General features: G+C 39.6%; 1 protein-coding gene and 1 pseudogene across 1 annotated transcript in view; both read right to left on the reverse strand.

Moving 5' to 3' along the window:
* The window catches only part of Cybb (cytochrome b-245 beta chain), a 42,496-nt gene extending 24,787 nt beyond the window's left edge, over window positions 1-17,709 (reverse strand). The window contains exons 1-4 of the mRNA XM_026387577.2: window positions 17,627-17,709; window positions 14,538-14,633; window positions 12,670-12,780; window positions 1,699-1,783 (exon numbers count right to left, since the gene is read on the reverse strand). Of these exons, the coding sequence (XP_026243362.1) occupies window positions 1,699-1,783; window positions 12,670-12,780; window positions 14,538-14,633; window positions 17,627-17,671 (337 nt within the window). The 5' untranslated portion in view covers window positions 17,672-17,709. The remainder of the gene's footprint in view (window positions 1-1,698; window positions 1,784-12,669; window positions 12,781-14,537; window positions 14,634-17,626) is intronic.
* LOC113181913 (small nucleolar RNA SNORA40) lies at window positions 16,294-16,368 on the reverse strand (annotated as a pseudogene).
* Window positions 17,710-22,170: the final 4,461 nt, after the last annotated feature.

Genomic DNA, 22,170 nt, shown 5'->3' on the forward strand with positions numbered 1-22,170 from the left:
AACAAATTGCATTTCTTTATTTCACTTACACAGCATCTACCAGATGCCAAACACTGTTATAGGTGCATTATGATGACTTAATCCTTACCCTGACCTGTTGATGTAGATGCACTTAATAACAGCTCTAAAACCTTGCCCAGGGTCACCAATCCCTCAAAGCTGGCTTTGAATGAAACCTATTTTCTTACCAATTTGACTCCCAATCTTTGTAACAGGATTTTGGCAAACATTCCTTTTTTTGGGGGGGGGGCAGGGGCATACGGGGTATTGAACTCAGGGGCCCTCGACCACTGAGCCATGTCCCCAGCCCTATTTGTATTTTATTTAGAGACAGGGTCTCACTGAGTTGCTTAGCACCTCACTTTTGCTGAGGCTGGCTTTGAACTCGAGATCCTCCCACCTCAGCCTCCTGAGCTGCTGGAATTACAGGTGTGCGTGTGCCACTGCACCTGGCTCAGAAATTTATTTTGAAAGATTTCATTTGCTACGACTCAAAAAGCCTGTGTGATCTGGTAGGAAAAGAGGAACCCAGTCCAATGCCTATAAACTAAGCCTCTTTTACTCAGGGATAAACTTAAGGGCAGAGTAAAAGCCTGGTTTGTTCAGTACATGTCTACTGCCTGGCACATGAATTATTTACTAAATGAATTAATGGAGATTGGATAAGGTCCTAGGCACATCCTGTCTTGTACCACTACCACCTTAATAATTATAATAACAACATGTAATGTATGTACACACATATATCTAATATATATATATATATATATATATATATATATATGATAATAAAATAACAATAATGAAATGCTTAGCTGATAAGTGCTTTCTTAAGGGATTCTCAATTTATGAGCTAATATTCCCATAGGTTTACTATAAAAAACATCAACATGTATAGCCAGGCAATTCTGTAGGATAAATAAAAGCTGTCATATGTGACAGACTTTTTTTTTTTTTGGTACCAAGGATTGAACCCAAGAGTGTTCAAACACTGAGCCATATCCCCAGCTTCTCTGCTCCCCTGCCTTTTTTGAAACAGGGTCTCACTAAGTTGCCTACAGCCTTGCTAAGTTGCTGAGGCTTTGTACCTGTGATCCCCCTGCCTCAGCCTCCTGATCCTCTATGATTACAGGCATAGCACTCCCAGTAACAAACATTTTGATACTAAAAAAAATAATGAGAAAGTGTTAGGACACCAGGATTGACTTTTCCTATGGCACATTTTAATTTATAGGAAGATCCTAAAATGAAAAACTTTAAACCTAAAGGAATAAGTCCTAATTACCAGAAATAGTCATGAATACTTTTGAACAGAACTCATTAAAAAATACAGCATATCTGACCACAGCATAATCAACCTGTAAAGGCTGATCTCTTAACACGTAGGTTTTCAAGAACAGAGAGGAACTCTCTGCAGGGCACAGCGGCACATGCCTGTAATTCCAGCAGCTCGGGAGACTGAGGCAGGAGGATCATGAGTTCAAAGCCAGCCATAGCAATTTAGTGAGGCCCTAAGCAACTCAGGGAGACCCTGTCTCTAAAAAAAATACAAAATAGGACTGAGGATGTGGTTACGTGATCAAGTGCCCCTGAGTTCAATCCCTGGTACCAAAAAAAAAAAAAAAAAAAAAAAAAGAATAGAAAGAACTCTCTGATTCCAATTTTTCTGCCCAATTTCAATTGTCTTAATAAACTTACCAGTGTGAAGTGCTATCATCCATGCCACCATTTTATGAAAGGTGAGGTTTCTGTCCAGTTGTCTTCGAATTCTTGTTGAGCAGCACTTTGGATTAAGGAGAAAAGAGTGGAAAAGAAATTATTATCAAGAAGTCTTTGTAGGCCAGGTGTGGTGATGCATGCCTGTAATCCCAGTGGCTTGAGAGGCTGAGGCAGGAGGATCATAAGTTCAAGCCAGCCTCAGCAACTTATCGAGGCCTTAAGCAATGTAGTGAGAACCTGTCTCTAAATTAAAAAAAATAAATAAATTAAATTTAAAAGGCTGGGGATGTAGCTCAGTGGTTAAGTGCCCTTGGATTCAATCCCTGATGCAAAAAAAAAAAAAACAAAAGCAAACAAACATGAAGTCTTTGTCTGTGCCAGACATTTGACCTGTATCATCTCATTTAGTTTTCAGTACCACCCTATAAATTTTATCCTTCTAGTCATTTGATAGATGAGGAAACTAAAGCTCAGAGAGATATAATCATCTTCCCTATCAAACAGCCAGTAAGAAATGTGACTGGCTTAACAAATATGTTTCCTGTTCTCATACCAGTGATACAGTCTCACTTAGAATCCATTGTTTAATTGTATAAAAATGTGAATTTGGATAGAAAACATATCTAACCATGTAGTTTCCAGTTCCAATTAGTTTATGCAATAAGCAGAGAATGTAGAAGTTAATAAAGAGTAGGCCTGACCTCACACACCTGTGAATATACAGTCTAGAAGGGACACAGACAAGTGAAAAGTTGTACAGCAAGTGAATAGTTGAAAAAAAAAAAAAACAGCACTGTTTCTAGAACATCCACAGCTCGGGAAGAGTAAAAGGGGTCCACTTGCTTATGTTGGTCAGAGACATCACAAGGGAGGTCACTGAACAAATAATAATAGATAGAAATAACAAGAATAGTCTGGCATGGTGGCACACACCTATAATTCCAGTGGCTGAGATGCTGAAGCAGAAGGATTGCAAGTTTGAGGCCAGCCTCAGCAATTTAGCAAGACCCTGTCTCAAACTAAATAAATAAATAAAAGCCTAGAGATGTGCTCAGTGACTAAGTGCTCCTGGGTTCAATTCCCAGTAAAATAAGAAAAAAAAATCCATTAAGGAGATATCATTATTATCCTACACAACAGATGAGGAAATAAAGGCATAAAGAGATTTCCTTGCCTTAGGTCACACAGCCAATAAGTGGCGGAGATGAGACTTAAACTTGGGCTATCTGACAATAGAATTTATACCAATATACCAATATTTCATATCTCACATGATTACATTGACATTAAAAGTAGCATTTGGGGCCAGGAGTGGTGGCACACGCCCGTAATCCCAATGACTCTGGGAGGTTGAGGTAGGAGGATCGAAAGTTCAAGGCCAGCCTCAGCAAAAGCGAGGCACTTAGCAACTCAGTGAGACCCTGTCTCTAAATAAAATACAAAACAGGGCTGGGGATGTGGCTCAGTGATTGAGTGCCCCTGAGTTCAATCCCTGGTACCAAAAAGAGGGAGAGAGAGAGAGAGAGAGAGAGAGATAATGGGAGAGTAAAGCACCAAAATATCTTAGATATTTTAAATATCTGGATCTATTTGATTTAAATTAGTGGTGTTGGATATTTGGCTTACTTATCGTTAATAAAATGTTCTGATTTTATAGAAAAATATAACTGCATGGAAAATTGTGCTTCCTCCACTATGTCTCAGTGAGCCACACCCAGACAGGGCGAGTTGATTAAACCATGAGAGCTGACTCCTGGAAAAATTGAAGAAGTACTAGGAAGGAAGAGACCAATGATTTCAGAAAAAGAAGAAAAAAATTAGGTCTTATTAAGTGCTTTCTATGAGCCAGGTAGTTTATCATAATCATTACCTCATTTGATGCGATGACATAACATTATTGTGTTTTTTCGTGGTACTGGGGATCAAATCCGGGGCCTCACACATGCTCGGCAAGTACTCTACCACTGAGTTACAGCCTCAGCCCCTTATTGTCCTCTTTTTATAGAAAACAAAATTAAAATCTCACATTGACTGGGATATAAGTCTATTTGTCTATAAAAGGTTAATGCCCTTCTCCATCAAATCAAATGCAAGGATACAGTCACTATTGTGTTAAGTGCCTAAAAACCTAAGACAAGAATTTAAATGTAAGTACTTTATCTGGAAGGTAGTCACAATAAAGACAGTAGAATTAAAGCCTCAGGAGAAACCAATAAAGGGTGTTTTATCGTGTCAGTTACCACTAGCACATATCAGTGGGCTGAAATACATCAGGGAACTCTGGGAGACAATAGGTTTTGTCCAAAAGGTTTTCTGGTTTGGGGTTTGTTTGTTGTTTTTTGGTTTTTACCCAAGGGATTAGGAAACTTGGGTAATCATCCAACAAATTTCCCCCATCATTGGCTAAGGGATGCTCTCAGGGTTCAACTCCCTAGTATTTCAGACTTGCCCCAGGAGAGGGCTAAAGGAAAACCCCCAGGCAGAGAATGACAGGTGCTAGCAGGAGGCAGCTGCCTATTTATTGCAACTGCCAGTGCCTAGGGAAGATGGCAGAGCACCAACCTCATCAGCAGTGACTCAGTGTTCACCAGTAAACCGAGCAGTGACTCGAGCCATCAAAAGAAGATTTTCCTATCTGAAATAACTTATTTTACATTTCTGTTGGTTAAAAATTTAAAAAAAAAAACCTGCCCATCTTTGTTTTCTTGTATGGTTTCATTGTCTTTTGTGCTTTTTTCAAGTTGTTTTAATACTTTGTGTCCTTTACAGTTTTAAGGAAATACCCTTTCCAATTTTCCAACTGCCACATTCCTCCCTAGTTTCTAAGAGTCCTTGTAATATTATGACTTTATATCATCTTTCCCCCATGAGTTTGAATGGAACCTGGGACTATGAGGAAATATCACTCTCCTGATTTTGTTATAGGGCAAAAGGGATTTTTGCAGAAGTAACTAAAGTCCCAAATTGACTTTAAAAGAGAGATTATCTGGGTGGGCCTGACCTAATCACACAAACTCTTTACATCTGGGTCTAAAGTCTGAGATGTAGGAAGTCAGAAATTTGAAGCCCAAGAAGGATTTGCTGTGGTATTTCTGGCTTGAAGAAGAAAAGGGGCACATGACAGGGAATACAGGGGACTCTAAGATCCAAGAGTGGTCCCTGGATGACTGCCAGCAAAGAAACAGGGATCTCAAATGTGCCACCACAATGAATTGAATTCTGCCAACAAGAATGAGCTTGGAAGGGAATTTTTACACAGAATCTTCAGATGAAAATTCAGTCCAGCAGCCACTTTGATTTCAGTCCTGTGACACCCTGAGCAGAGAAGCCAGCCACAGGGTATTGGACTTCTGAACTATAGAACTATAAACTCATAAATGAGGGTTGTTTTAACCTACTGAACTTGTGGTTTGTTATACAGCAATAGATGACTAATACAGTCCCTACTAGAGGAGTGAAACCAGGCCAATCCAGAGGATGAGAGAATGGGAATTAGTCGGGTTGGAAAGCAGTACTGAATTACATTTGAGAGCAAAAGTTTTGCCTTCAGATATAACTATGTTACGTCCCAGCCCTACCACTTAGCCACATGGCACTAAACAGTGTACTCAGTCTCCAGTTTCCTTACCTGTGTAATTATTGTAGTTCTTCCTTATAGATCTGTTGCATAGATGCATTGAGAGGTATTTAATAGGTATTTGATGCCAGGCATGGTGGCACATGCCTGTAATCCCGGTGGCTCGGGGGTGGGGGGGTGGGGGCTGAGGCAGGACTATCGTGAATTCAAAGCCAGCCTCACCAAAAAGTGAGGCCCTAAGCAACTCAGTGAGACCCTGTCTCTAAATAAAAATACAAACTAGGGCTGGGGATGGGGCTCAGGGGTTGAGTCTCCTGAGTTCAATCCCTGGTTACCCCTTCCCCCGACACACACACAAAGAAATTGATGTTATTTTGTATCATTATTTAACTTTTCAGCTAGTATGGCCTGGCTCCCCAGTTAGAGGGTAAGCTTCTAACATAACAGCAGTATGTCAGATACTTTGAAAAATCCTTTAGTAATTATTTGGTTGCACAAATGAATTACATATTCACCTCCCTAGAACATAAGATTATTTATTCTAAGTTTGCAGACAGCATTTACTCCTGTATCTTCATTTGCCACACTATTTTATTTTCTACCCCCCAACAAAGTTTTTTGAAACTTTGTTTGAAGGAGTGAGCTCACTGGCTCCTGCATGATAAATTTGAAGGAGAAGAAATATGGTTTTGTTATGGTCCCTATACACTATCTCCATATTTCTATATTTATCATCATCAACAACATAGATGATCAAAAACGTGAAACAATACATGTTGATGGCTCTTGACAGCCTTCCCAACAAAAGCTTAGAGAAAAATCAACTGGAAAATAGAACAATAGAGAAGAGTGACAGAAATACAACATTCATTGTGCAATACTCTTATCTTTTTTAAAATTAATGTATTTTTTTAATTGTAGATGGACATGATACCGTTTTTGTTGTTGTTGTTTTTATGTGGTACTAAGGATCGAACCCAGTGCCTCACATGTGTGAGGCGAGTACTCTGACACTGAGCCACAACCCCAGCCCTAATGTATTTTTATATAACCAATATATCCAGCATATTATTATTTCAACATATAATCAATATAAAATATTCTCAGTGAGATAGTATGTATTTTTTCATGCTGTCTTTTTTATTGGTTTTTTAGTTATACATGACAGTAGAATCCATTTTGACATAATTATAAAAGCATGGACTATATCTTGTTCTAATTCAGACCCCAGGACCTCTCCTTCCCCTTCCCTCTCCCCACCCCATCTCCCTGCTCTCTATTGATCTTTCTGCCATTTACCCACAGTTATTTTTTAAAGTTAATTTCTTGTGGATGTACGTGGTGGTGAGATTCACTGTGAACTAGTTAAAATAAAAAACATTTTATTCAAAGGAAAAACAGATCTAATAGTTACCATTGGGCCAGTGGAATGGGTCCCATGGGGGCATTAATTTTTTTTTGGGGGGGGTATCAGGGATTGAAGTCAGGGGCACTCAACCACTGAGCCACATCCCCAGCCCTTTTTTTGTATTTTATTTAGAGACAGGGCCTCACTGAGTTGCTTAATGCCTTGCTTTTGCTAAGGCTGGCTTTGAACTCACAATCCTCCTGCTTCAGCCTCCAGAGCCACTGGGATTACAGGCATGCACCACCACACACAGCAGGACACTAATTCTTAATTCCTCCAGCTACCCACTCTGGTATGGTCAGTAATGGCAAAGCAAGCCCAAAGAGATTTGAGTCACTTCTGAATACCACCAACCAACCAAGCTGCCATCATGTCCCAGAGCTGTGCCACTGAACCTCTTTGCTTTCTATCATTGACTTCTAAAGGGAAGTTTCTCGGTTACTGTCACTGAGAGTCTTGCCCAATTTCAATACACTATCATGCTAATGCAAGGCAGATCATTGAGACACCTTGGAGATTTCTATGCTCTATTGAAACTGGACTTCCAAAAAAAAAAATGAGAAGTGGAACTGAAAAGAAGTGTATATTTAATGGGGTGTAACATGAGAGTCTGTAGCTCTATTTTATGTACATTTGGTGTTGCCACATGCACCATTAATGCATCTGAATTAGATATTTATATACAATGTGAGAGAAATGGCAAACAGCAGCCTTTCTTCTGCAGAACTCAGGCAAAGTAGCCAATAGGAACGTCTGCACCTGGTAGCAGTAGAATATATAATAAATATAAAGAACACCACTTTGTTTGAATAGCATTATTTATACTTTTGAAATCACATGTTTTATTCACTATTTGCTCCATAGGACTGTAAGCTCATTAACCTTGTGACCCATGGTCCTTACTTTTTTTTTTTTTTTGGTACTAGGAATTAAACCCAAAGGCACTTAACCACTGAGCCACATCCCCAGCCCTTTTTAATATTTTATTTTGAGACAGGGTCTTGCTAAGTTGCCTAAGGCCTCACTAAATGCATGAGGCTGGCTTTGAACTCATCATCCTCCTGTCTTAGCCTCCTGAGCTGCTGAGATGACAGGCATGTGCCAGTGCACCCAGCACTGTCCTTACTCTTTATTACCGTGTGCCCCCGGTGCTTAGCATGTAGATGGCACTTAACAAATATTTATTGGCTGACCATTCATTGATTGACAGGCTTAGTCAATTAGTATACTTTTACTAAAATATATTCATTATTTCTTTATTTTTTTCAGTGCAGGGAATTGAACTCACACATGTGCTCTAACACGGAGCTATGTCCCCAGCTAGAATTCCATGTTCGTTCTTACATTTGCATTATTTGACCTGTTTTTCAACTAAGACATCTATGAGACAGAAAGCATAAGGAACACGCTGGTGGAGGCCACAAGGCTAGAGATACAGCCACACTGAGATCTTCTGACACACACCCCCCACCACCACATTATATAAGGTAACAGGTAAGACCTAACCCTCTCACCTTCCTGTTTCTTTCTGATTTTAAGATTAGAACTGTCAACCAGACCTGCTTCAGTAGAAAAACAACTCAGGAGACAGAGGCAAGAGAATGGCAAGTTCGAGGCTAGCCTCGATCACCTAACAAGGTTCTGCCACAAAATCAGAAGAAGGGCTGGAAATATAGCTCAGTGGTAAAGTGCCCCTGGGTTTAATCCCCAGTGTCAAACAAGCAAACAATTTAAATTTACAACATCCTTGACATTTCTAGTCTAGGTTATTCTGAATGTTCACTCATATATATTTTGCATTTCTAAAACCGAAATACAGCAACAGGAAAGTTTCAAGAAATTTAGGGGGCAAAAAAAAAGTGAATAGCCAGGTGCAGTGTAATATGCCTATAATCCCAGTGGCTCAGGAAGCTGAGGCAAGAGAATCGTGAGTTCCAAGCCAGCCTCAGCAACAGCGAGGCGCTAAGCAACTCAGTGAGATCCTATCTCTAAATAAAATACAAAATAGGGCCAGGGATGTGACTCAGTATTTTTAATGCCCCTAAATTCAATCCCCGGTACCAAAAAAAAAGTGAATAGGCTCTGGGGCACAGTGATCTGGGTTTGAATCCCAAAACTCCCACTTAATTTTGTTCCCATCTCACTCATTTGATGTGCAGATTTACTGAGGTGAGTTCTATGAAGCAGCAATCCCCAGTACAAAGAGAGAGAGAGAGAGAGAGAGAGAGAGAGAGAGAGAGAGAGAAGAAGAAGAAGAAGAAGAAGAAGAAGAAGAAGAAGAAGAAGAAGAAGAAGAAGAAGTTGAAATAAGTATGTTGTATGTTGTAACTAATGTTGGAAATCACAATAGCTATTGAACCCAAGGACACTTTGCCACTGAGCCACATCCTCAGACCTTTATATTTTAAATTTTGAGACAAGGTCTCACTAAATTGCTTAGGGTCTTGCTAAGTTGCTGAGGCTGGCCTTGAACTTGCAATCCTCCTGCCTCAGCCTCCTGAGTCCTGGGATTATAGGTATGTGCCAATGCATCTGGTTGTACTCACTCATTTTAATCCCAATCTGTAAAGTTTCAGGTGCAAAGTTTGCATTGCAGGTAGGAAATTGTGGAAGGAAGGACATGCTCAACCAAATGCTGCTTGTTGCTACTTAAAATATATATATTCTTTTATATACTTAGATAAAGTATCTATCTGGTTACAGAGATGACCCTCCCTGCAATTTGAAGAGCAGCTCATTTCACCCCTGTCTTGGGAGATCCTCACTAAGATCTTCACTTCCAAGCTACAAGAAGCCTAAAAGCTGCCATTACAACATGTGCTGTCATGGGACATGGGACATGCTCAACGGCAGTGCAATTTGAGGTTGTGGGGTAATCAAGATTTCTTAACTTGGTCATCCTGGTGAAAACACTTCCTGTTTCTCAGATTTTACTTCCTCTAAATAGAAAGTATTCGAATGGGGGTAGGGAAAATGAAAAAGAATTTTGTCTCTGTAGAAACAAAAATCTACAGGCCATGGACTTCATTCGGCGAATGTTCATGGGGCATCTACTCTATATGGAACACTGTAGATGTTGGTAGGTGGTTCACCGGTCGACTTTCAAGCCAGTGGAATTTCAAGTCTGTGGTTTCAAGAGGTGGTTTGAAAATCCTTGTAATCAATGACTAATGTTATTGTTAATTGGGGATTTTGTTTGGAAGTCAGTTTGCAAGACAACATGGTGCCACATAGAGTTTGTGACTTAAATAAAGGAACTTCTTCACAGTATTCTCCAGAGGAAAAAGTCATGATTCTTTCTGGAGCATCTTGAAATGTTTGCCATAGGGCTGGGGACATAGCTCAGTTGGTAGAGTGATTACCTCACATGCACAAGACGCTGCCTGGGTTCAATCCCCAGCACCACAAAATAAATAAATAAACAAACAAACAAATAAATAAATAAATAAATGTCTGCCAACATTCTTTCTTTTTGTCTTTATTGTTCTTGTTCCACTGAAACAAAGATGAAGATATTAGATTTATTTTTTGCCACTTATTGATCTATTTATTTATTTGCAATGCTGGGGATGGAACCCAGGGCCTCTCACATGCTAAGCATGTGCTGTACTGCTGAGCTTCATTTCCATTCCCCAACTCTTATTTTATTTTATTTTTTTTGGTGCCAGGGATTGAACCCAGGGGTACCTAACCACTGAGCCTCATCCTCAGCCCTTTTTATTTTCTATTTTGAGACAGGGTCTCACTAGGTTGCTATGGCCTTGCTAAGTTGCTGAGGCTGGCTTTGAACTCATGATCCTCCTGCCTCAGACTCCCAAGCTTCTGGGACTACAGGCTTGTGTCACTGGTCCCAGCCCAACTCTTATTTTAATTTAGACTTGGAAGAGTTCAATTTGGGTAGTAGGTTTAAGATGGTATGGCATTTAAAAAAAAATTCCCATTGAACTTTATTCCTCTTTCTATACTCAGTACCTCAGATGATATGGCATTTTGTAAAGAGGTAAAATAATTTGTACCTACTTAATCTGTCTTAATAAATTAGGTGTTATAGGTTCTTAAAGAATTTTTTTCTTTGGATCAATGTGAATTTAATATAACTAGGGAAAAGCAGGCAAAATTTAAGGCAAATTAAACTTGTTATTGACAATTTAGTTTGCCTTTCTCCCTCCAAATATTCTGTGATTGCTAAATGAAGTAATCACTCCTCAGCTGGATATTTTAAATTCTGGTTCAGTAAAATCCCAGTTTTCCTCTCCAGCCTTGCCTCACACACCTGCCCTGTGTGATCCTCCATTCCCATAAAAGTACTTTGCTTGCCGCTCTCCTCCATTAATGATCTCAATAAGTATTTTTTATTTTTTTAAATTTCAATTTAATAAGTATTTTTTGAAAGCTTGTTGATATAAACACATACATTTTGTTAAAAGGAAAAACCAAGGCTGCTAGTCACTAATAGTCCTACCTAGGCTCCGATTCCTAATTTTCCCAACTACCTTCCTTGTTATGGTCAGGAATAGCAAAAGAATCCAAAGCAAAACCACACATCTTGCTGGACAGGATTTACAAGAATAAGATTTCCTCACCATTTTCTGCTCTTTTGCTCTTACCATTTTCTCCATGTAGAATGTCTTTGTCTCTCATTTACACCTCCGAAGTGTTTATTGACCCTCATATGCCCATTTCTAATGTGACCTTTCTTCATTCCTTGGCCACCTTATAGAATTTCTCTGTCCATTGATCCCCTATAGGTCTTTTTTGGGGGGATTGAAGGTACCAAGGATTGAACGCAGGGCTGCTTAAACACTGAGCCACATCCCCAGCCCTTTCTTTTTTATTTTTTATTTTGAGACAGGCTTCACTAAGTAGCTGAGACTCACTGAACTCGTGATCCTCCTGACTCAGTCTCCAGAATTGCTGGGATTACAGGCAATTCTTTTGCCTGGTCCCTGTAGATTCTTTTGTTTGATTTGGTTTGGTACTTGGGATTGAACACAGGGTGCTTTACCACTGTCACACATCCCAGCCCTTTTAACTTTTTATTTTGAAACAGGGTCTCCCTAAATTGCTGAGGGCCTACATTGCTGGGGCTGACTTTGAATTTGTGATCCTCCTGCCTCAGCCTCCTGAGTCACCAAGATTACAGGCATGCACCACTGCACCGGACTCCTCATAATTCGTTATTTATAACCAATCAAATTGTGCTTTGTAACATACTTTTTGAGTATATGTACAGATGATAAATTCATTGATTCTTACCTAGTAAGAAATTGTTGTCAGTTACAAATATTCTTCCCACTGATTTTTTTTTTTTTTTTTTTTTTTTTTTTGCCTTTTAATGGAGTACATTTAGAGGCCACTAAAGTGTTGGCATGAAAGTGAAAGGAGCCCTGGACATTTAGAAAGCTCTGTACTCCTTAATTCCAGCATTCCATGGACTCAATGATTCTTAGTCACATTTCATTGTAATGTGACTCTTTGCCCATGGACTCCATCTGCTTAGGATGTTATACACAAATATATTTTCTCTGACTTAAATTTTTTGGAATGACACTGAAAGATTATTTCCCAAATATCACATGACAGCATCATAAAGCCCTATTTATATATACATACATATTATATGTATTTATATACATATTATATGTATATGTGTATATATGTATGTGTGTATGTGTGTGCACATACACACGTGTGCTTACTTCATTGCTGTTGTTGAGATACAGTTTAGTTGGTTGCTTTTTTAAAATCTCTTTTCAGGGTGAAATGGTTGCCTTAGGGAGTTCCATCCACAAATAGCATAGGAAAACAAAACAAATCAAAAAACAAAAAATGGACATGGATTGGCTCATGAATATTCTATAGAACCTGGAAGCCTCACAGACCAGTGGTTTGCTGTTCCTAAGAAAGGGCATTTTGCATGATGGCTTTGAAAATTCCAGGAGCTCAGTAGAGTGTTTGCTCTTACCGCACTGGAACCCCTGAGGAAGGAGAGCAGATTTCTGCAGACAGGCAGCAGGATCAGCATGCAGTTGAAATTCAGGCAGGCTGCAGGGGCCCTGGCCAAGGCCAAAGCCGACTGGAAGAGGCAGAAGAGAGCAGAGTGACTCCTAGGAGCACAGGACGCCCCACCCCCACTTCCCCAGGATTCCCCGCATGACGCCACACCAGAGCTCCAAGAGATCTGGAAAGGAAGGTCCTTCAGACCAAAGGATTTTCTTTTAGGGCCTGCAAGGACCCTTTGTTTTAATCTTAAACTGGTCTCTTACCCAACCCAACGTTTTATTATGAAAAATAATAAAGTGGTCAAAATTTACTCTGAATACTTGTTTATTCACCTCCCAGATTGCACCTTTTACATTTTACATTTTACAATGCTTTTTTTTTTTCTTGGTACCAGGGATTGAACCCAGAGGCTCTTAGTCATTAAGCCACATCACCAGCCCTTTTTATTTTTATTTTGAGACAACCTCTTGCTAACTTGCTTAGGGCCTCGCTAAATTGTTGAGGCTGGCCTTGAACTTGCCATCCTCCTGTTTTAGCCTCCCAAGTTGCTGGGATTACAGGTGTGCACCACCACACTAGATATAAAACTGAACCTTTTAAAATTTTTAAACAGGACTTTCATAGCACTTAGATTTCAACAATAACTGAAGTTGCTTTGGTATGATGTTTCAGCATAATCATTAGCTTTATAATGTTTAAAGAAGTTACAACCAGGCACAGTGGCACAGGTTAGTAATTCCAACTACTTGGGAGGTTGAGCAGAAGGATCACAAGTTCTAGGCCAGCCTGGGCAATTTAGCAAGACTCTGTCTCAAAAATAAACAAATAGCCAGGCACGGTGGCACACACCTGTAATCCCAGCAGATCTGGGAGGCTGAGGTAGGAGGATCACAAGTTCAAAGCCAGCCTCAGCAACTTAGGCCCTAAGCAACTCAGCCAGACCCTATCTCAAAATAAAAAAACAAAAAAGTGGCTCAGTGTTTAAGCATCACTGGGTTCAAAACCAAGTACCAAGTAACTGACTGGGGATGTTGTTCCATGGTAGAGTGCCCCTAGGTTCAATCCTCAATATTTTCCCCCACAAAAAAAGGAAGTTGTTTCATATTTTGGAGGAAGAAAGCATCAATGTGAATAAGTTTAAAGCAATTATAATAATGTAGCAAATTGTGTTTTATAAGTATTTATACATGTGATTTATAATATACTGAATACTAATTAATTAATTGATAGTTTCATCATTAAATAACAAATGATGTGTTCTGGGAGCAGGCACAATAATAATTACTTTCATTCTTGATAAAGAGGTCGGACAGTTCAAGGAAACTGAGCTTTCTAAAGGACCCAAGGAAACTCAAGGGCCTCACTCGCTGGCCTACTGAAGAAATGGGACACTAAAGCAAGTTCCTCAAAGTTTCCTGGTGTAGACAGAGGCTGATTTTTCTGAAGGCCACTTCATCACATGTCACCAGGAGCAGGATTCTCTATACACAAAAGTGGTAGGAACCAGATGACTTGGAAAATATGGAAAATCTCACTTGTCTTACATGCATCATCCCTAGATGGATGGCTTCAACCTGGCCTCCCATGGTACCATGGTTCTTGGGAGGGAAAGGCTGCTGCTGGGACCCTTTACCACATCCTCATTTGTCACACTGACAGAAGCATTAAGAGACTCTTGCCCAAGAAGTTCCAATGGAGGGAGCGAGGCTGATGGTGATGTTTGGATTGGTCAGAATATATATTTTTTAAACATTAAAGGAAATAAAAATAAGAATGTCTGACTAGAAATGTGAACTGGTCAATATTGCACAAGACAGATATTATACTCACCCCAAGAAGTTTTCGAGTGTAATAGTACTTTTCTCCATTGTCATAAACTCTGTAGTACCAGACAAAGAGGAAGATGTTCATCCCCAGCCACACCAGCTGCACAAACAGAAAAAGTCACTTGAATTTCTCCTGTCTCAATAGGTAGATTCCACAAAAGATCAGAGTCAGACGAAGGTCAGGACTTCCCCAAGTCCAGCATTTGACAAAGATGGTTACAAAGCTAGGGGAAACCAGCTTAAAGCCCACAAGAGAGTCTGAAATTAACCTTTGCACCCTACATTGCTCCCCATGATTGTTTTACTACTTGGACAGTATGCCAAATTATCCATCTGTCCTCCCTTCTTTTTTCCACTTCTTTTCTTCTTCTTCTTTTTTATGGGGGAGGTACTGGGGATTGAATTCAGGGGCACTCGACCACTGAGCCACATCCCCAGCCCTATTTTGTATTTCTTTAGAGACAGGGTCTCACTGAGTTGCTTAGAACCTTGCTAAATTGCTGAGGCTGGCTTTGAACTTGTGATCCTCCTGCCTCAGCCTCTCTAGCCACTGGGATTACAGGTATGCAGCACTCCACCAGGCCCACCTCTTTTCTTCTTAAACTTAGATAGATAGCAGGGGTTGACTGGCAAATAACAATGGAAGGAAATACGTTACTGTTGCCATCCCCCTGTCAGTGGGACATTGTGTTCTGCTCTCACAGGTGCCAGTCACCTCTCTGCACCACACTGCATTGTACCCCAACTAGAGGGAGTCTCATCAGCTAAGATGCCAAGACTTCTATTCTACTTGGTAAGTTTTACTTAACTTTTAAAGGAGGAAATAGAGATCATGAGCAAGGGGTAAGAGACATGAGATTTAAAAGCAAAGAAAGCTTTCTAGTTTGTGACCTATTTTTTCGTACCCCAAATTGAGTTTATTAGTTGGTGACACTACCTAGTTATCTACCTTCAGCTCCATCATGATCTTTTCTTAACTATTAAATTACTAGTTATTAGCCAGGTGGTGCACACTTGTAATCCCAGTGACTCAGGAGGCTGAGACAGGAAGATCTTAAGTAAGACTGTCTCAAAGTTAAAAAAAATAAAAATAAAAAGGGCTGGAGAAGTGGCTCAGTGGTAGAGTACCCCTGGATTTAATCACCAAAAAATAAATTAATTAAATTAAATTAAAAATTTTAAAAAAGAATTGGGGACATGGCTCAGTGGTAGAACACCCCTGGGTACAATCCCCAGTACCACAGGGGAAAAAAACAAACTATTTATTCTTAATATTGACTACTAAGTGTCCATATATGCTTGAGAACAATCTTACTTTACAAAGAAGAAGGTGCAAAAGCAACTTTTCCATTTCCTGACTTTGTCATTCTTCCCAACTCTGGCTTTCTAAACAGTGCCTTCACTTTCAAGTACATGAGCACATAATTTCAAAGGCGGTCACTTCCTGGGGAAAATTATAGAGAAAGCTAAAAGTACAATTTCAACTTGTTTTCTCTAAGAGTACCCTGCTCTTAAAATGGTGATAAGAAGTCAGGTTTACAGTTTCAAATCTGCAGAGTTCGATATTGTATTAAAATGTTGGTTTGACATAAAATATAATTTCTAAAGCTATCTTTATATGTCACAACATGAAAATTGGAGTAATGATATACCTGAGATTTCTCTCGTGACCTATGCTTTTTTATTATCAACTCTTAGTCTTGGAACCAACCTTAATGATTAGCAATACCCTCGTCACTTTAAGCTGTCTTGGGTTTTACAATATTTCTTCTTATATGTACCAAAGCTCACCCTGAACAATGAGTTCTGGGTTGCAAAAGATTAGTTTTTTTGTTTTTTTTTTTTTTTTTTTTTTTTGGTACCAGGGATTGGAACCCCGGGGTGCTTCACCACTGAACCACATCTCAAGTCCTCTTTATTTATTTATTTATTTATTTATTTTGAGATAGCGTCTTCCTAAGTTGCTTAGGGCCTCGATAAGTTGCTGAGGCTGGCTTTGAACTTGGGGGTCCTCCTGTCTCAGCTTCTCAAGCTGCTGGGATTACAGGTGTGCACCGCTAAACTGGGCCAAGGATTTATTTGTTGCACCTGTCTACAAGTCTTTATCCACAAGTTAAAGAAACACACACATGTGCTACAAAACATAGTCTTAATAACAAAATATTTGTTGCTATATTTTATTTGTGCCTCTAATTATTTTTGTATCTCTAAAATTCAGAGTCCATAGATTTTGTGATAAATTCTTAACAAAAGTTCCATTCATAAGTGTTCCTTTTTTAACATCATGCCTCTATCAGCTATTCAAAAAGGAAATTTAGAAATCACATTTCTTTCTACCCAATTTGTCCATTACTGCTTTGCTGAGACCACCATCTAAGATATAGTTGTAGTCTTTGTAAAAAAGAAAAAGAAAAGAAAGAAATCAACATCTACTTGGAAATTAGTCATATCTCTACTTACAAAAATTGTGTCTCCAAAGAGTTTATACAGATATATATATATATATATATAGTTTATTATATATACACGCTATATATGTGAGTATAGACAATTTATTTCAATTATTTTCTCTTGAATTTTAGTTAACTTTATAAATAACTCAAGTTTAGACCACAGGAGAAAAAGAAGGTACTTATTTTTAAAAAGAAATTTGAGAACTTTGGGTTCAGTACCATTACTGAAGTAAAGGCCAATTTCTCATACATGTGCCATTCTTCTATTGCAAAAATGGTACAAAATTTCCATTGGCCATTTTTAAGTAGTTTAAACACAGAAAGTAGGAACATTTGCCTCTGAGTAATGAATAAACACTAAGAATGAAGGATCATTAGCAGGAACTCTCTTTTACACTCTCTGAAATGCTGGCAAACAGTACTCCTAAGAACTCAGAAATAACCCAGGAGAAATGAGCACCCGAGATACATTCTTTCTACTAAAGAATTTGGAAAATGAACTCAGTACTTCTAAGGATAGACATTTGTTCCCACACTCAATCAATTTATCAAAGAAACAAAACAATGTTGTTCTATTTTAGCTTCCAAGAGAACACAAACATGTCAGAGCATTCATAATTAATCTCTTGTTGGTACTTACAATGACAAAGATGGAGAGCCCCTCGTTGACAGCCCAGTTCCCCATGGTGACAGAGGTTCAGTATGTTGTGTCTGCCTTTTTTCTATACTGTGCTGCTTCTCCCCATGAGGAAATGAAAACAGCAGGCTTGGGGCAATATATTTCCTTTTGTGCTATCAGAAATTAGCTAATCATTGGTCAACTGAAAAGCCTGTTTCCATAACAAATTTAAATCTTTAAACCACAAAAAGTACAGATGATACGGCTCTAAAGATCCAATAACAACTAAGCATGTTATAAAATGAAACCAATTTCTATAATTGAGAGACAAATAGTACAATTCATAGGATGTGTTTTACAGCATGAACTCACATTTTACTAAGCAGTTATTTGCTTGAAATTTTCAAGTCACTCGACTAACCATTTCTTGGTAGCCACAACACAAGTGTAATTTCTTTTCTTTCTTTCTTTTTTTTAAAAAAATGTTTGGGCCTGTACTGGTGATGGAACCCAGGGACGCTCTACCACTGAGCCACATCTCCAGCCCCTCTTTTTAAAAACTTTTGAGAGACAGTCTCACTAAGTTGCTGAGGCTGGCCTCAAACTTGTCATCCTCCTGCCTCAGCTTCCTGAGTCACTGGAATTACAGGCATATACCACTGCACCTGGCTTGACTGGCTCTTTGAAAAAAGAGGGCATTTACAGCCTCTTTGAAAAAAGTAACAATAATGATGCTTGATATTTATAACTTTTGCAGGGAGGTACTGGGGATTGAGTCCAGAGGTGCTCTACCATGAGCCACATCCCCAGCAACCCACCCCCCCACCTTTTGTTTTTGGTTGCTCAAAACATTACAATGCTTTTGACATATCATATTTCATACATTTGATTCAAGTGGGTTATGAACTCCCATTTTTACCATGTGTACAGATTGCAGGATCACATTGGTTATACTTCCACGTTTATACATAATGCCCTATTAGTAATTGTTGTATTCTGCTACCTTTCCTATCCCCTTCCTATCCCCCCTCCCCTCCCCTCCCATCATCTCTCTCTACCCCATCTACTGTAACGCATTTCTCTCTTTCCCCCCCTTTCCCCTCACATCCTCTTCTATGTAATTTTGTATAACAATGAGGGTCTCCTTCCATCTTCCATGCAATTCCCCTTCTCTCTCCCTTTCCCTCCCACTTCTCATCCCCGCTTAATGGTGATCTTCTTCTCATGCTCTTTTTTTTTTTTTTTTTTTTTTTTTTGAGAAAGTTCTTTCTAAATTGCCAAGGCTGGCCTCAAATTCTCTCAGCCTCCCAAATTGGTGGGATTACAGACTTGTGCTACAGGACCAGGCTGGTGACTTATACTTGTAGAATGTGCCAGTTTTCTATCACACATACACACACACACACACACACACACACACACATGCATGTATCTATGATTTGAAATGTGCATGTAAATATATTTGTGTATACACACAGACACATATGCTCACACATGTACATCAATTCATTTGATTCTTGCAACTCAATCCCTATGAAATAGGTTCTATTCTTATAATTGTATTTACACATGAGAAAACCAAGACCCTGAGTAGTTAGGTTGCTTGGCCATAGTCATATAACCAGGAAATAGTGGAAGTTGGGATTTGAAACCTAAACAATGTGGCTTCAAAGTCTATACTTTTAACCATAATACCAGAAAAAAAAATCCTGTATTAAACCCACCCTAAATCACTCCATCTACAAATACAGGAAATGAAAATATAACAAAATGTTCAGTGACAATCATCTACCATGGCAAATATGGTATCCCCTGTGCTAAATGTACAAACATAGTCAGAACTAAGGTATGTCAGATATGGTAGATGCCAAAGCAAGATGTAGCAATCCACTCTCAGCTGCTACCCAGTCCTTAAGACAGGAAAGAGACAGGAGGGTAGGATGGTGCTGGGTATGACGGCACACGCCTATAATCTCAGTGACTTGGGAGGCTGAGGCAGGAAGATCACAAGTTCGAGGCCAACCTCAGTGGCTTAGCTAGACCCTCTATCAAAATAAAAAATAGAAAGGACTGGGCAGAGGTTTCAGGGGGTTGGGGGATGTAGCTCGGTGGTAAAGTGTGCCTGGGTTCAAACCCTAGTACCAACAAAAAAAAAAGAAAAAGGTAGTATGGTAACTTCCACTACAAGATCATAGTTAACTAATTGCACAAAGATGGTTGTACAGCACCTACAGCTAATAGGGAGATTTTAAAAAGAAATTGGCCAGGTGTTTGGTGCACACCTGTAATCCCAGCAGCTCAGGAGGCTGAGGCAGGAGGATCATGAGTTCGAAGCTAGCCTCAGCAACTCAGTGAGACCCTGTCCCTAAAAAAAAATCAAAATAGGGCTGAGGATGTGGCTCAGTGGTTGAGTGCCCCTGAGTTTAATCCCCAATATCCCCCTTCCCCGGTGGGGGGGGGAAGAAATTGGAGGAGTGGAAGGGAATTGGACCAGCTTCTGGAATTGACAAGTAGCAAAGTAGTATTGTTTTTCACTTTGTAATGTTCAGTAAAAGATATTCAACTCTGACCTTCTCTATTGGTCTTGGAGCACGGATAAACCACATAAAGGGAAGCTGTCCTGGTTCCATTCCACAAAGAGACGAATTCAAAGAAATACAGTGGAAACGTGTGCCAGTTATTTGCTTCTTTGCTCTCATTTATTCCTGACCTTTTCCCTGCCCTGCTGTGTTTCAGAGAGAATTGTATTTGGCAGCTTCGTTGGCCCTCTGACTTCTGGTATGTTTAGCTAAACTGGAGGAGAGGGAGCCTGGGAGAAGCCAGAATGCTGCTTCTCATAGCTTCCATTTCAAGTGGCTGCATTTCCACTGAGCCTCCAGCTCCCACCAGTCAGTCCCTCCCTCTGTGCCAAAAGCTCCTGCTGGCCAGTAACCATAGTAGTTCTGGATCTTGCCAAAGGTCCTGGCTGTTGAGCTGGAGTTTCATTGCCTCCCGCCTCCTTGAAGTTCCCCTCTAACCCTGAGGGTGGTAACCATTTCCTGTTGTTTATCTTAATGTTGCCCCTGCATGCCCTGTTGGGATTCTCCATTTTTCCATCATGCATACAACAATTTCCTGGTATGAAATTCCCTCTGTTGAAATACAGTGGTTTCTGTTCTTCTAACTGGACTTTGAAACAAAAATGATTCAGATGTGTACTCATTTTCTCATGTAATTTAAGAATTGAGGCATATATGCCTAAAGAGCAATAAACCCCCTTAAAAATCTGTTCTCCAAACTCATCTTCTGCCATTCTCAAACTCCTCTACAGGGATGACTGCCCTTCCACCAGCTCTTTGAAATAAAATGAAGTCTTCTCTTTAGTACCGCTTCTTGTTTTTTTTTTTTTTTCTTCTGTGTCCCTGCCTAATGGCTCATCTTTCTTTGTCCTATCTAAATATTCAAGCTTTTCCCACAGTTTTTCATCTACCTTCTGAAGCTTATATTATTTGGAGAAAACAACAAGAACAAGACCATGTTATAGTAGGAAATAGTGTTCCCTATTTTATATATATATATATATATATAAACCTATTTCTTCAGCTCAGGAGGGTGAGGCAGGAGGATCCTGAGTTCCAAGCCAGCCTCGGCAACTTATGGAGGTCCTAAGCAACTCAGCGAGACACTGTCTCTAAATAAAATATAAAAAAGGGCTTAGGATGTGGCTCTGTGGTTAAGCGCACTTGGGTTCAATCCCCAGCACAAAACTAAATAAATAAATAAACTATTTCCTAAACATTTTTCCCACTCCATTTCCTGTCCTCTGCAATTTCAGAAGAAACTTCAAAAAAGAAAGGTTCTTTTTCATGGGTAATCAACCATTCCCTCCGATGGCTTTTTTTTCTTTCATGAATGTTATCACAGGGCTGCGAGCAGTGATTTCCTGGGAGTCTTAAGAAGCTCAATTGGTTCACAGGTGGAAGAAGAGAGATCAGTTGCAATGAAGAGGAAAATCTTTCTTTGGAAAGTAACTTCCCTTTTGAGAACACTGTGTAAGAAAAATGTACTGTGCTCTGCTCTTAGAAAGGCAGGAAGGTTTATAAAGGAACAACAGGATGCATTGACTGGCATTGACTAGACAAGGAGATGAAGAAACTTGAACTTCAAGCAGTAGCTAAGGCTTACTTTCTCCCAGTCACTTTGATTTCCATTGTATCCTAAACTGTTAGTGTTAAGCTAGACAGTAGTGAACATCAGATACACTCACCAAGCTGTGTGCAGTGGTGCACACCTGTAATCCCAGTGATTGCAAGTTCAAGGCCAGCCTCAGCAATTTATCGAGGCCCTAAGAAACTCAGTGAGACCCTCTCTCTCTAAATAAAATATAAAATAGGGCTGGGATGTGGCTCAGTGGTAAAGTGCCTCTGGGTTCAATCCCCAGTACCAGGAAAAAAACAATTGTTAACACAAACAGAATGAGAATCAATAGTTAAGGAAGGAAAAGGGATGAGGATGTTTGGAGACAAATACAATGGCAGTGTTTGAATTCTTGAGTGCCATCTGCCTGAGACACTTGTTCATCTCAG

Source organism: Urocitellus parryii, chromosome X, assembly GCF_045843805.1.
Source record: "Urocitellus parryii isolate mUroPar1 chromosome X, mUroPar1.hap1, whole genome shotgun sequence".
Classification (NCBI taxonomy): Eukaryota; Metazoa; Chordata; class Mammalia; order Rodentia; family Sciuridae; genus Urocitellus; species Urocitellus parryii.